We start from the raw sequence: 14,067 nt of genomic DNA, 5'->3' as shown, positions 1-14,067 counted from the left end.
CTCTGAGTTTTTCCTAAAGATAGGAAAAACTAGCAGTGTAGACCAAGAACTGCATATGTGAAGAAGAAATTAACATATGTGAACATATTTTACTTGAAAGCATGGAAAAAAAMCAGCTTTTGGTAATATACAGTACTTGTATTTGAGGCTAACTCAAGTTTTTATAGCTTTTAGCAGGATCTGTTATGCATGTTCTATAAAATAATGTCCTTAGCAGACTGCACTGTTATTTGAAAATTACTTTCATGAGCCAAGACCAGAGGTAGCCCTCAGTCTCTTTTAGGAAGAATTCGCTATCCTCTCTTCTCTTAAATATTTACAAGGAGCAGAAACATTTCAAGTTAAGTGCTTGTTAAAGGGGCAAAAATAAACAAGTCATTTTAACTAGTTCCAGTGAGAATTTTTATGCATCCAAACTGTATCTCAGATAACTCTTGCCTTGGAAAGAATCTGAAGTTGGAAATAGATCTTTAGATAAACTGCACAAAATCAGAGTCCAGGGAGCTGTTGAGGGGAAGGAATGGGATTGGGAAAGAGTGGTTCAACTTCCTTCTTTCCAGTAAATATTGGTATGTATCAGCCTTCGTATTGGAGCTTGGAAAGAGTTTGTTTAAGCAGATTAGCAGTGTTTTTGAAAATGTTATTTGTTGTTCTTTTGGAGCAGTTGAAATAGTAAGATCTTATATTTGCCACAAAAGTATTTTAAAACAGTGTCATTTGCATGGGGACTGTGCCTGACCACTATGAGAAGAAGGTTCCAGGAAGAATTTTGCCTCTGGATACATTCCATTTTTCTCATTAATGGACTTAAATGAGCACGGATAACGTTGGATAACATAGCGCATCAGTTTTGTGACCTGATGTTGTAACTTTGAATCCAAGCAGCATTATATCTTTAGCTGTAAGCAGTATTATATCCAGGTCTCTGGGAGTCTCTCTTCCTCAGGCAGCCGGAGTTGAGTTTCCCAGCGAAGGAGCTGGTCGGAGCATCACTGGAAGACCTGGGAGATCTTCAGTCTTTGTGATTTTAAAGGCTTAGTGTTTTCTCTGAAAAAAAATGGGTTTAATGATCTAAAAAGKGCTTCCTCTCATACCACCTGTTCTGTATAACTCACTCATAGTGTGTAATAATCAAACATCTGAGGCACTAGAAAACTGTTTATTTGGCACACATGAAATACATTTGATGTTGTATGAACTTTGCATTGCAATATCCGGTATCTGTTTCAATATTTTTTTTGACTGGTAGAGCATTGGATAGCCTTAGCTCATATTTATTCTTATGTGGAAGATGGTTAGATAACCTCAGGGCTGTACTTTCAATTAGTACTACTCAATTTTTAGGAAAAAAAATGAGGTATTAACACAATGTACTGTAGCAGGTAGGCTTTAAATGTATTTTTACCTCATTGGAGAGTAATCTGTGATAGAAGTTCTGCACAGAATATGTTATCATATATAGGATCTTATGTAGAAGATTGTATTTTTGAACATTATTCTTTAATCTTTATTTATATTTTAATCTAGATTTTATCTAGAAAAGCCTGCAGCTCATGTCCTCTCCCTTATAAAAATGAATTTTTATTTYTCTGCAACGACTTGGTTTTGGTTGGTTAAATGAAGCTCTGTACTGCTATTTGAGGGGTTGCCATGGGATACTTTTTGCCTCTCAGTAATGATGTAAATCATCAGTAAATCCTAGAAAACTGTTCAGAAAGTTTCCACGGACAGCATGCCTTGTTAAGATTCACTAGTCAGCTTCCAGAAAAGAAAAGAACCACAAATTACGAGAAGAACCTAAAAAAATGGAGAGAAATAAATGTAGAAATGAGGCCTTAGTGTAGAGTGAACAGTTCTTAGTCTGCACCGTGGTGCTGTGTATCCCACGGGAGCTGTGAGGACCGAGGTGGCCCKGTTGCCTGTGGGAAGGCGAGGGGCTGCAGCACAAAAGGCGCCGTGATGGCAGAGCCGTAGCGGACGTCKGCAGCGCGGCCTAGGGAGCAGGCGGCCATGTCGCGCGGCGGCCCACGCACCGCAGGCTGCTCGGAGGAGCTGTCTGTGGCCTCCCTGCCCAGAAGGAGCCGTTTTTGCCACCCAAATGCTCCTGTGAGCAAGGTTGTGAAACCGTGTTCTCTTGCTGTGCTGCTGCCTCCGCTGAGGCTCGGTTCACACTGGGGTTTTGCACCTTTTTCCTGCCTGGCGAATACCAAGTGACTGCTAGCCACGACTGGTGCTTTGCTTGAAATGAGGTCCTTTCATGCTCCATATAGGACGCTAACATAACTACTTCATTACTTTTCCCACAAATTATAGGCTCTCTTTTCTTTTCCATGCTTTACTCCATGTGTTTTTCTAAGGAACTCATAAGACAAATGATTCTCTAGATTTCTTTTCTTGATCAATCACAGCAATTTCCTCGTGTGGGAGCCTGGAGAGGGTTAACGCTGCCTTCTGTAGCACTGCTTGCAGTGCAAGTCTATGGACTGTTTTCTCAAAATCATCCAGGACGACTTCCAAACTTGCCTGCAGCATGTTTTGGCCAATATTATACTTTCACGGCACTTTTCTTTGTTCAGAAATCTATATGGCAGATGCCACATGCTTTTAATTAATTCAGGAGTTGGTCTCTTGTAGAAGCAAAAGAATTRTAGGCAAACTTTGTGTTTCTCAGGAAAGGATGAGGTAAGACTGAAGGATTGATTGCATAGATAAACCTGTGATTTTTAAACGTTGACTTCTGAATGACATCAGATGAGAGGATTTCTTTAGTTACTACCCATAAAGCTCATTTTTCATCTTCTAGGTTAGTCACTTCTCTYCCTTAGAATGGAATAAGAATATAAGAATGGAATACATGGAATAATATAAAAGAAAGCRAGTGGTGAACCAAAATGGTGTTTGAACATGAGATATTTTTATTAAAAAAAAAAAAAAAAAAGATTCCTAGATATCCAATTTTAACAAGAGAAATTGTTGTCTTTTTGCTCTGTCTCTTCAGGTCTCCAAAAGGTGATGTCCCTAATGAAGGATATATCTTGGAGGTGGAGTGCTGCTCCTCTTTAAATCAACTTTCAGACAAAAAGGATATACCTGATTTTATTAAGAAAGTGAGTAAAAAATAAACTTAGAAATATATTATGCTTTTATTTGGACTATAATTACTGCTGCTAGTTTTGTCCGTCTGTCAATAGGAATACATGAACATCTTGTGTACTTGGAATCTGGTGTTCTTTTGTGAATTTATGTGTCTGAATAGCAATTATGCTTACCAGAGAAGCAAATTATTAATCATATTATTATAGGGAAGTTATTTGCAGTATCACAAGAGAGTGACCTATCACAGATGACAATGAACTAATTTATCAGTGTTGAAGACAGCTCTGTAATGGTGTGAACATTTTAAGCTGAAGCAATATATAGTATTTCCATTTTAGTGTCAAAATATCCTGTGGGTTAAAATGCTTATTAACTCCCTTTTTCATCCAGAATGGGGTTGATTTCAACAAACACATACGTGTTGGAGAATTTGAAAATAACCCTGAAATTCTTTATTTGTTGCCTACTTTTAACATTATTTTTGATAATATTCTGCCAGACTTGAAATAAGCAGGATGTGTCGATGTTAGAGAAAGCAAGTTCTTTTTYCAGCTTCCCAATTCTTCTGTAATGCGTATTACACATTATAGAACCCAGCAATTCTATATTTACATAGTCACAGTAGATTTCCTTCCCTAGCTTTAATTCAACAATGGTAACAATAAAGAACATTTTACAGAGTAAACTTCAGCACAGGCTATACAAATTTGCTAAGGACTTAGCTTGGCAGCCTGCATTGATGTTCAATCCTTCCTTTTTGCTATTAATTGTACCAACTGGATTAAAGATAAAATAGACATGCCCATCTGGTCATCATCATGCTTGGAGGCATAACTGAATTTTTGAAAACAGTTTCTTCTTTGGGACAGTCGGAATCTGCATCAGACTACTGTTTATTATTGTTACACTTTTGTTCTCACACTTAGATTATTTCAGTCTATTCACACTTAGGTGTAAATGCTTGTGTATGAGTTTCCAGGTGTATAATTTGGTTCTTCATTTTTGGGGGCTTATCTGTCACAACTAGTAGTAAGATTTTACATCATTCTAATAGAAGACTTCTTTCCATTTATATCTTCAGAGAGACTGGCTAGCATGAAACAAAATGATGATCCAGGAGTCAGCCTATTTCCATAAATACTCAATTCTGAGTCTCTTCAGAGTGCTTTTCTAGACACAGAAATCTTTTTTTTTTTTGTTTAGTAGAAACCATTGGATGATTGGGATATAAAGATGCCTTTTTGAAATATATTCATTTAAATTTTAATAGCTAAAAATTTTATTTACTGTTTCTTCATAGGCTGAAAATGTCACTCATCCTCAGATGTTATTTGATGTAGAGGAATTGAAGTTCTTTGAAGCTGTTGCTGTCAAGTATGTGCAATGGCACTATCTAGATTTGATTAAAGATGCTGTGAAAGTCTCGATACTTTTATGTAAATCTGACTTGGGATACGGGATTTGTTTGGAAGTAGGAATTAATTGTCATATTAACTAATTTGTCAGAGCAACAAAAATTTCCATTGCTTTTAAGGGCAAATAAAACATGTTTACAAACAGAATAAGAAGTAAGGGAAGTTCTTCAAAGAAGGTAGGAGCAAAAAGCTGTTAGGGCAGATGCTGACTTTCAGGAAAGAACAGCCCTGTAATTCTTCTTGAACTGTGGAATACAGCTGAAGTTAGTAGTATCTTTTAAATGAAAAGTCAAACACTTGATCATGAGCTTTTTCATTAGAAGGAATTGTACGATCTTACCTAWCTACAGGTTTGCTGTTTGACTGTGTTGCAATTTACTGCATTTTTAAAAAGATACCAGATAGGACCCCTGTATTTTCAAAATAAAAGTCTTTTTTTTTCACCAACTGTGTATTTGCTAGAAAAATACTGTCTACCTTGAGAAACTTAGTATGATTAATTATATTATGGACTGCTAAACAACTATTATTAACATGGAGTTTGAACAAGGATACAGTTTTGATAACTTCTTTTCTCAATTGATTTTTTGCTGYATTGCAAATGCTTTGAATCATACTGAATCAAATCATATTGAATATTAATGTCTTGCTCCTGGCAAGCACAAAACAATTTACAGTAGCATGCAACACAGTGATCACTTTTTTTTTCCCCTCTTCTATAGCTACATATAAATACTTAAGAGTAATAAAATTACTTCGTCTAGAGMAAGAAATTACCAGAATACTGCCTTGAATATAAAACATTTAGAAGTGCCAGAGCAGGCTCTTCACTCAAATGTGCTTTCTGCCTGCGACAACCTTCTGTGTGGGGGGCCCTGGCCAAGCTCTCATTTCTTTTTGGAGCATTTTGACAACTGTTATGGTTTCTGACCAGCCAAAGCTGTGGAAGACAGGAGATGGTTAAGTACTGGGGACAAAATATTGCTTKTCCTGTACCTTAAAATCATACTTACGTAACCATGCGTTGTTTGCTTATTCATATCAATGTGGTTCTAGTCTTGGGGACGGCTTGCTGCTCAGCATGTCCTAAAGAGCTCATTCACTTGCATGGTTTATTTGTTATGTATTTGTTCCTCTGGCAAGAGAAGAAATAACCCAAGCACTGCATGTGTACACTGATGCCACGCTGGCCTCAGCACTCCTTTCTTTTGCTTTCAGGCAAAGCACACAGAGATTAAAGATCTCTTCCTCTGCTTTTTCATAAGGAAGGCTAAACTGCTGAACTTGTAGTCACTGTGGCTGAGGTGACTCTGAAGTGGTTGCAAGTCATAAATGCTCCTTCCAAGATTTCTTGTTTTGATTTGTGTCTTGTGTAAAATAGGATAGTCTTGACTTGCTCCCTTAGTTGCTCTCTGTTTCTGGGTATTCTTTCAACTTTTTCCTTCTGAAAATGTTCTCCTCAATGTGCTGAGACAAGCAAGGAAAGGAGAAGCCGGGCTGACATCCCAAGGAAAGAGTTATTTTGGATATGTAGCATATGCGAATGCCAAATATGTTTCTCACGACCTTTGCTTTTCACATCAATCTGAGTTACATTCTCCAGAATTACTGTAACAAGCAGAAGATTTTTATTATTACATTCATGTCTTTGGGATGTTAGTGAATGCTTAGAAAGTGGTTTCTGTGCTGTCTCTGCCCAGCTTTGACTTGTTAGAATTTAGGAAGCAYGTTTTTGCCTCCTTTGATACAAAGCCCATTATTAGCAGGAGCTAATAATGCTCTGTCAGAAGGAAATTTTGGCATGCTTAATTCTTTCAGTTTAATCCCACTGCAGAACTCATATTTCTTGTCTGTATGGGCTCATTCCCCTCTCCGAGGGAAGTACGATAAGCAGAGAAAAGCGTGGATTAAAACCTTTCTTTCTTAACTGAGACCCAAATGCAGTCATCTTGCCTGTGTCTGTGACTAGAGAGGGGTCTTTCCCTGCTGCTTTTTCCTTTCTTTACATGACTCAGAAATTAGACTAATTTCTTCTGTATSGAAGGCTGGAGCACTTTACTGAATAAAATCGACATAAAATGCTGATACAGATTCTGAAATATCAAGAGCTTTATAGATCTTTTCCATGGATGTTCCTAGTCAGGGGAATGATTCAGCCCAGGTTTTATCTTCTTTGCTAAATGCTCAATAGCATCAGAATGAGCATTTATTTTCTGTGGTCAGAACAAGGCACTTGCACATATCCACACCGTGTGTGATATACACACAGTGTGTGAGAGAGTGTTGCACACTCAGCTTCTGAACTTTAAAACTCTCTTCAGCACCTGGCTATGAAAGGACAAGAAGACCTGGAAGTCTAGAAATGTGTCATAGTACAAATATGTCCTTAATAACATGTATTACAGACATATACATGTTACGGAATATACATGCTATACATGTACATTACACGGAGTTTCCTGCAGGCTATACTGTCAGCGCAGGTGGCAGTAAAAGATAGAAAGGGGAAAAAAATGGATCTTTAATATTGGCCACAGGACCATTCTTCACATGAATAAAATTTGGATTTACTTCTGTGGCAAGAAAAGCACTCCTCTGTAGTACTATTTATTACCTAGAAGGATTACTTATCTTGATGTGATCTCAACTTCTTTTCAAATCAATTCCATCCTTAAACCAAAAAAAATCCCACCCCAGAACCTTCACTCTCAAGGGCATGTGCGAGAGAACAGTACAACATTTATTTCTTTGGCACATTGTAATGAAAACCATCTCTGCACACTTAGCTGTCTGCTTTGTTTTCTGCATGTTTTCAGGGCGAGCAGAGCTCTATTTTAATTTTGTTTAAGTGTTTGGGTCTTAGATATGGTCACGAAGCAAAAGTTAAAACTCAGCATCAATGGTTCAGCTGTTTGTGATCTGCTGTGATAATATTTATTAAAGTGCATTCTGTTAACATTTTCTAAGTGTATATATAACAAGAAATGGTAAAAAATAGCATATACAGTATTTTAAATAGCCTGGTGTGAAGGGAAACATCTGTTGCTGGTTACGCTTCTTTCAACTTGTGTTCTTTTGACTAAGCCGTGTAAGAGTGGTGTTGATGTACGTCTTCCATGAGCCCTGCAGAACTGTTTCCAGGACTCTCCCGGGAGCCTGGGTGTGCCTTTATAATCCCTTGCCCCCCAGCAGCTCTTCGGCTCATCCTCTTGACCAGGATAAAAATAGATGTTATAAAATATATAGTCCGTGTTTTCAATGATACCGCTTCTGACTGATGGAAAAAATACGAAATCGCTTTTGTTTGTAGCCGTAAATGTGATAATATCTCATTTTGTGCTGAAGCAAAGTATGGACAAATTATTCAGATTGTTATTTTGGCTACAAGTAGCAGAGGGCATGACAAAACAAAGTGATTTTTTTTTTTTTTTTTTTTTTTTTTTTTGTAGAGACGCTTTGTTTCATGAAAAGCTAAATTGTTCCCAGCATATTAAATTTTAAGTCTGTACGTTTGAGGATGAGTTCTTAACATTTAAAATATTCCTGTCCTTTTGCAGTACTTGCTGCTTTCTTCTTTTTTTCTTTCTCAATTTTTTGTGCTAAACTATAGATACTGATATATGTAKGTATATAGATATGTTTATAGAGAAAACATGTGGGAAGTATGTTATATCTCTGTACATCTTTATTTCCTCTTTCTTGTGTTAACCCATTAGTTGAGGATCTTCTTTCCCAAGATTCGTGCCCCACACGTTTCCTGCACTTTGAAACTGCAGTGGAAATAACTGCTCCAGAGGGAGGATTTGGGATCTGCTTGGTGCAGTGGCCTGTAGATCCCTACTGAGCACATCAAGGCTTTGGGTTGCCTGAGCCTGGGATAGCTCCCATACAACACTTTATCCTAGGCCTAGAACAGCCTTTAAGGAATAATCTTAGGGAACCTGTGGGTATATTCAGGGTGTTTTTTCAGCAGTTAAGGCCAGAATGGCAGCACTCAGGTATGCTACATTGGCTTCGGCGCAGGTACTAGAGTCACTGAACCTCTCCAGTCTGTGTCTACTGACCTTGTCCCTTTGCTGGCTCTGGGGAGTAAAAGATACGATAAAAAWTCCGAAAAATATGTAATGGCATATGAGGCTACAAAGCCAGCATAGTTTCCAAAGTGGAGATGCTCGGACAGAGGTACTTACAGTGCCCTGCACATCCACTGTGCTCGTGGTGCCCCAAGACATTGCTGGATCGATGCAGGAAGCTGCTCCGGGGGCTGGAATGTGGCTGTTACCCTGGTCCCATTTTTGGCCCTGGTAGTAGGAGCCATAGYGCTTGCATTAACTTAATATCTCTCAGCAGCAGTATGTTAAGTGTTTAAGCATGTTTTAAAATGGCCAGGCTTGCTTTGTTTYCCCTCTTCAAGGCCTGGGCGCGCTCTGCTGCAAATACAGCAAGAGAGGAGAGCGCTCAATTAATGGCTTCTGCTGGCTGTATGGCAAAGGAGGAAAGTCAATATGCATCTGCCTCTTCAGGAARCCCATTAGCTTTTATTTGGGGGGGTTATTTTTTGATCTACACCGTCTCGTCTTGCGTAGATACCAGCTTCATGCTACGAGCCYTACTCATAGATCCAAGGCTGCAGATCCCTGGACAAGGTTTTAGCTGGACATTTCGGTGTAAACATTGTCAACAACAGTGTTTAAAGGAAGGCTCTGTGGTTTGGGATTATATTTAACTTTTTTCCACTCATCTGTCTGGTATTTTGTTCCTGATGGTCTGTTTTGCTGTAATCGAAACTGAAAATATTTGATTATTTGAAAGTCTGAATGCAGAGTGATGTGACTTTCTAAAAAGTACACCTATATTTACTTAAGTTTGCATAAACATGCAATATCTTTCTCAAATTCAGACTCAAATAGGTCATTGTGAACTGGAGAAGGGTAAAAATGTATCAGAAGTAAAGGCCTAAATGTCTGAGCTTTCCAATAAGAAAAGTTACAGGTTTTCAACATCTGTAAATGCTGGTATAGAAAACTGTTTAGCAGATGCTGCTCTTTTGTTTGATTAGTGGAATTTTCTTTTGTTGTTGTTGTTGTAATAGATGCAGAAATGCAGAGGTTCTGAGTTATTTAGAAATAACTGCAACCCTCCTTCAGACCATTAGTTAAGCTKAGCTGGATTTAAAATAAGCCATGGGTTCTTGCTGACTGCTGCTGTCTTCTCAGGAGGGCGCACGCCAGACCTGCAGAACACGTCAGAGACCAGCAAAAAGACTCCCTTAATTTTAAACAGCTGTTTCCAGAATGAGCGAGCTAAAGGGGGAATGTGCAGTCCTGGTAAATCCTGCAACTTGTGCTACTAAATATTAATGCAGGAGGACACAGTTGGAAACCTGCAGTCAGTCCAGAGCAGCCCTTTCCCAGCCCTCTCACTGACTTGCAGGGCACCGTGCTCTCCTCCAACCATGAGATCCTGTTGGTTGCCCAAAAATCCCCGGTGCGATGTCTGTTGTCAAAATAAGTTTGTTTGAGTCTTAAAGGAAGGTAGGAAAGATACAGCAGCCTTGTTTCTGGTGTACATTCCGGGATCTAATGCATCTAGCATTATTCTTTAAAGACAGCAGGCAAATATTTCTTTTATTAGCTAAGGCAGCCCTGGCTTAGTTTAAAACATTTTAGAAAGCTCTGAGCAAAGTTAAGCGGGGCCTCATTTCAAAGGCTATGTGTTTTCCCATTAGCTGCACTAAGTAGCAGGCTGCTTGTGCCTCCTGAATGACAGAGCTAGTTGTGGGTCACCACCAGGCACTGTCTTTTTTCCCTTGGTCCAAGTGCATTTTTGTTGCATGTGCTCTTTGTAAATTATTTCTCTCATTTGTTTTTATATTAGTAACAATACCCTTTAGTTGATTGCTACCACTTTTGTGTATTTATATATATTTTACAAAGTAATGCCTAGCAAGCCTATGAATGAAATGATTACTGCTGCTGACTGTGTTCTGAAGGTGTTTTCTGTCCAGGTCCTCAGGAAGCTCAAGCCTTGAGACCATTTAGGGCTGCTGCAAACTCGAGTGCCCTCATGGCACTGGTAAAGCTGCTTTTACCCTGGTGGGATGCCAGAACCTTCCAGCTCCTGGCATCCATTGAGGACTGCTGTAAACCAGAGTTAGTAAAACTGCTCTCGGTCTGGACGGATGCCATAACCTCCCAGCTCCCGGCATCCAAGAGTTAAGAGAAATTTACAACGCTTGTCTTATTAAATCAATTGTTTGAAAAATCCTTATCCAAGAGCGAAGTTTTCATTATTAAATTGCCCTGCTGCAATTCCCATGCTTACTGATGCCGGTGGAGCACATCCCGYGCTGGCTGGAAGTGGGTCATCCCGTGGGAGGAGCGCGCACAGTCGCCCGCGAGCACCTACAGGCGCTGGCAGAGGTTGTCCCGCTCCRCAGCGCTCCATCGATACCGCCGAGGGTGGGAATATTTAAATCACACCCTCCTGATCACTGGGAATAGGAGATGCTTTTGGAGCCGGCAGCTATGCAGCAATAAATGCAGAATCACAGACAAAACTTGGAATGAACGTGGAGCTTCAGTGTCAGCAAAGTGTCTTTATTTTAAACAGATTTGGAAAGAAAACAAGCAGTTTTCAGAAAAGAGGGTTTCATCTCTCAGTTGTACTCTTACAGGGTGTAGTTTTCCAATCTTCAAAACAGGCTTTTTAGTCCATAGWCTAGTCTTTTAGTCTATAATAGACTAGAAAAGCTTAGCCAGTTTTTCTCATTAGATGAGAAGTGGTAAAAAAGACAGGCCGTGTATTTGCTGTGTGAACATAATGTCTCGTGACACTTCTTTGTGCTGCTGCTCGTGCCTTTGCTTTTCCAAATGCGATACAAAAGTGGTGGTCAGTCACTTATGAGATAAAAAAGAGCACCTCACAAATGCTACGAAATGTTAACATGAGCGTCCCCAGCTAAAACTCAATTAAGGCAGTGACATCAGGGGTTGGACACAGTGCTTGCTCCTGTTTCTACCAGAGTTAGTGGAAGATTTGGTATTTATTTCACAGATAGCAAAGGCTAAACCTGTCATTTTTACCCCTCAGGGAAAATGCCAAGTTTCTAATCAAGCAAATTATAGAGATGATATTAAATTCTGTAACTGCCTCAGCCCTCCATACACATGAAATTTCACCTCTTCTTTAAACAGTTTCTATTTTTACACTGGTGTAAGTCCAATTTGATAAATGCCAATTTTTAACTGATTTAGATGTACCCACTTAGGGATTTACCCAGATTATAATAAATGAGGCAAGTCCCGTTTCTGGTGCTAGACGATGCCATCTCTTGTGGTGGGGACGTGCCCTTTTGTCTGTGGTCACCGTCATCCATGCAGCACTTCATTAGACACAAAAAAATGTTTCTGTTCCTATCTGGGGAAAGAACCAAAGACTTTTTTTGATGTTATTATGTTGCTGGAATTTCCCTTTTTAGAAAAGTCCCAAGCAATTTGTATGTGGCATGTCAAAAATATAACCAAGATGAGTAAAATAACAGCAAGTACTGTGGGCCCSCTGATGTGAGGATACACAGTGTCCTGTTTTGAGGATGCAGTCAGCCCCACAGGCCACGTGCACAGCGGCAGGATCCGGAGTCCCCTTCGTGGTGATGCCCTCGGGGACACTGCTGAACATCCGCCCTGGCCTCTGCAGAGGAGCTTGTCCCCACTTGCCTTTCAGGAGGCTCTGAGGGTTCAGATTCTCTTGCTCCTTTTCGTTCAGTGAAGAAAAACAGCCTTTAAACAAGCAGCAGCAATAAATGAAGCAATAACAGCAAAATTTTCCCTTGCGTATCCCAAATCCATCATATATTTTATTAGTTTTAAATGATGCAGGGTGGTGGGCAACTGCATCCAAAATTAAGAGTAAAACAATGGATTTTTTTATTCTCTGAAAAGGTAGGTCTCCGAATATATGAGGTATTTTTCCACACTACAGTTACGGATTAAAGCAATAGTAAATAAATCAAATACAGGTAATTTAAATATACACTGGATGGGATAGTTCATTCTGGACGTACAGACAACTAAAATTCAGTATTATTTGAACTCTAAACAGGATGCCCCCAAATCAAGCTGTGTCTGTTTTTGATTTGAAAGATGCTAAGGCTTTGCTTTTTGTTCACACTGGGAGTTAACCTCCTCGTGGTTTCGTGGAAGGCTGGAAAGACAGAAGGCTGGAAAGACAGACTGCCGGTGTCCGCTGGTATATCCTGTATGGCTGTTCTGCAGCCCCGCTGGAGCTGCTGATGGGCCACCTCCTGCTCTTTGGGCTTTATTGGAAATAATGAGATGCTTGATCCTCCCTTGTGTTATCGAAAAAAAAGAATCGAAATGCAAGTTTAAATAGCACAGCATATCCTATGTACTGCTGATTGATTTGTTTGAAAAGGGCCTAGGAGGTGCAGCCARTTTTTCCAATATTTCTGCTGCATTAGGTGAATACAGACTATCAATCTGTCCTTAGTTCCTCCTTTTCTGCTTCTGGGAACAAGAGCCTCAGAAGAGTACCTCAAGATCAGGTATTTCATAGGAAAAAAAGTACGTTTTTTGTAAGTGTGCCAGGAGTGCAACACACAATAGCTGTGGTAGCTGTGGAAGCTCCGGGTGCCGGCGTGGGAGAGCCCCGTGTGGATGGACACGCGGTGTTCCAGGACCAGTGAAATCACCACGTGTGCTATTCCCCAAGCTCCCAGCAGTTACATTTCTATAATTAGCTGCCCTGCAACCTACTAAACAAACGTAGCTTCGATCAGCGGTGATAGATGAACTGAATTTGTGACTGGATCTGTCAAGGAGCGTATAAAAAAGCATTTGTAAAATGGGAGCGTGGAGGGGAAGGCATTAAGCGTAGTAGGAATCCATCCATCATTGACAGTCTCTTAAAGCTTGCTGAGCGAGCTGGCTATTTACTAGCTTCCTGAGTAGAAAAGCATCCATTTCATAGGGATATTCTTAGTAGTATTTTGTAGGGAGGTTATTATCCCACCCGAGCAATGAGCTTTACTGAAATCAGCATCTCATGTTCCTGCGGAGAGTGTTGCCTTGTTTCTTGGAGAGCTGGGCTTAAGTTCCCGGCACTGCAGTTTTAAGAGTTAATTTAACATGGAAAAAATAACAGTGGTTTGAAAGAGGAAGTTCTTGTTGATCAGGTATCATCTGTAGGGTTGTCTGCATGTTCAGAACAGTAACACGTTGCCAGGAAATAGATGATTCATTAAAAAAAAAAAAAATTGGGTAGAGAAGATGCAGAAATAGGTTTCCTCTTAAAAAAAAAAAAAAAAAAAGGAGGGGGAGGGTTGTACAAAAATCTTCATTATTATGATCCTTCCCTTGTGCTCTCAGGCTAAAAATTCAAGTAGAATTCAGTGTTTTACTTGCTCCTGAGAAAGCCTGAGCTGTTACACTTAGGTCCATACTAAGCTGAACTTCAGAGTAATTAGTGCACTTTAGTTCTGTCGTATGCACAGAGAGTTGTATTAGCCCTTCATTCTCGAGGCATTTATTCTCGA

General features: G+C 39.7%; 1 protein-coding gene across 1 annotated transcript in view; it reads left to right on the top strand.

The window, feature by feature from the left end:
• The window catches only part of RFTN1 (raftlin, lipid raft linker 1), a 75,605-nt gene that overhangs the window by 35,022 nt on the left and 26,516 nt on the right, over positions 1-14,067 (top strand). The window contains exon 3 of the mRNA XM_026050828.1: positions 2,999-3,107. Coding sequence (XP_025906613.1) covers positions 2,999-3,107 — 109 coding nt within the window. The remainder of the gene's footprint in view (positions 1-2,998; positions 3,108-14,067) is intronic.

Source organism: Nothoprocta perdicaria, unplaced genomic scaffold, assembly GCF_003342845.1.
Source record: "Nothoprocta perdicaria isolate Ctin4 unplaced genomic scaffold, notPer1 scaffold_70, whole genome shotgun sequence".
Classification (NCBI taxonomy): Eukaryota; Metazoa; Chordata; class Aves; order Tinamiformes; family Tinamidae; genus Nothoprocta; species Nothoprocta perdicaria.
This window is presented reverse-complemented; position numbering and strand designations above follow the sequence as displayed.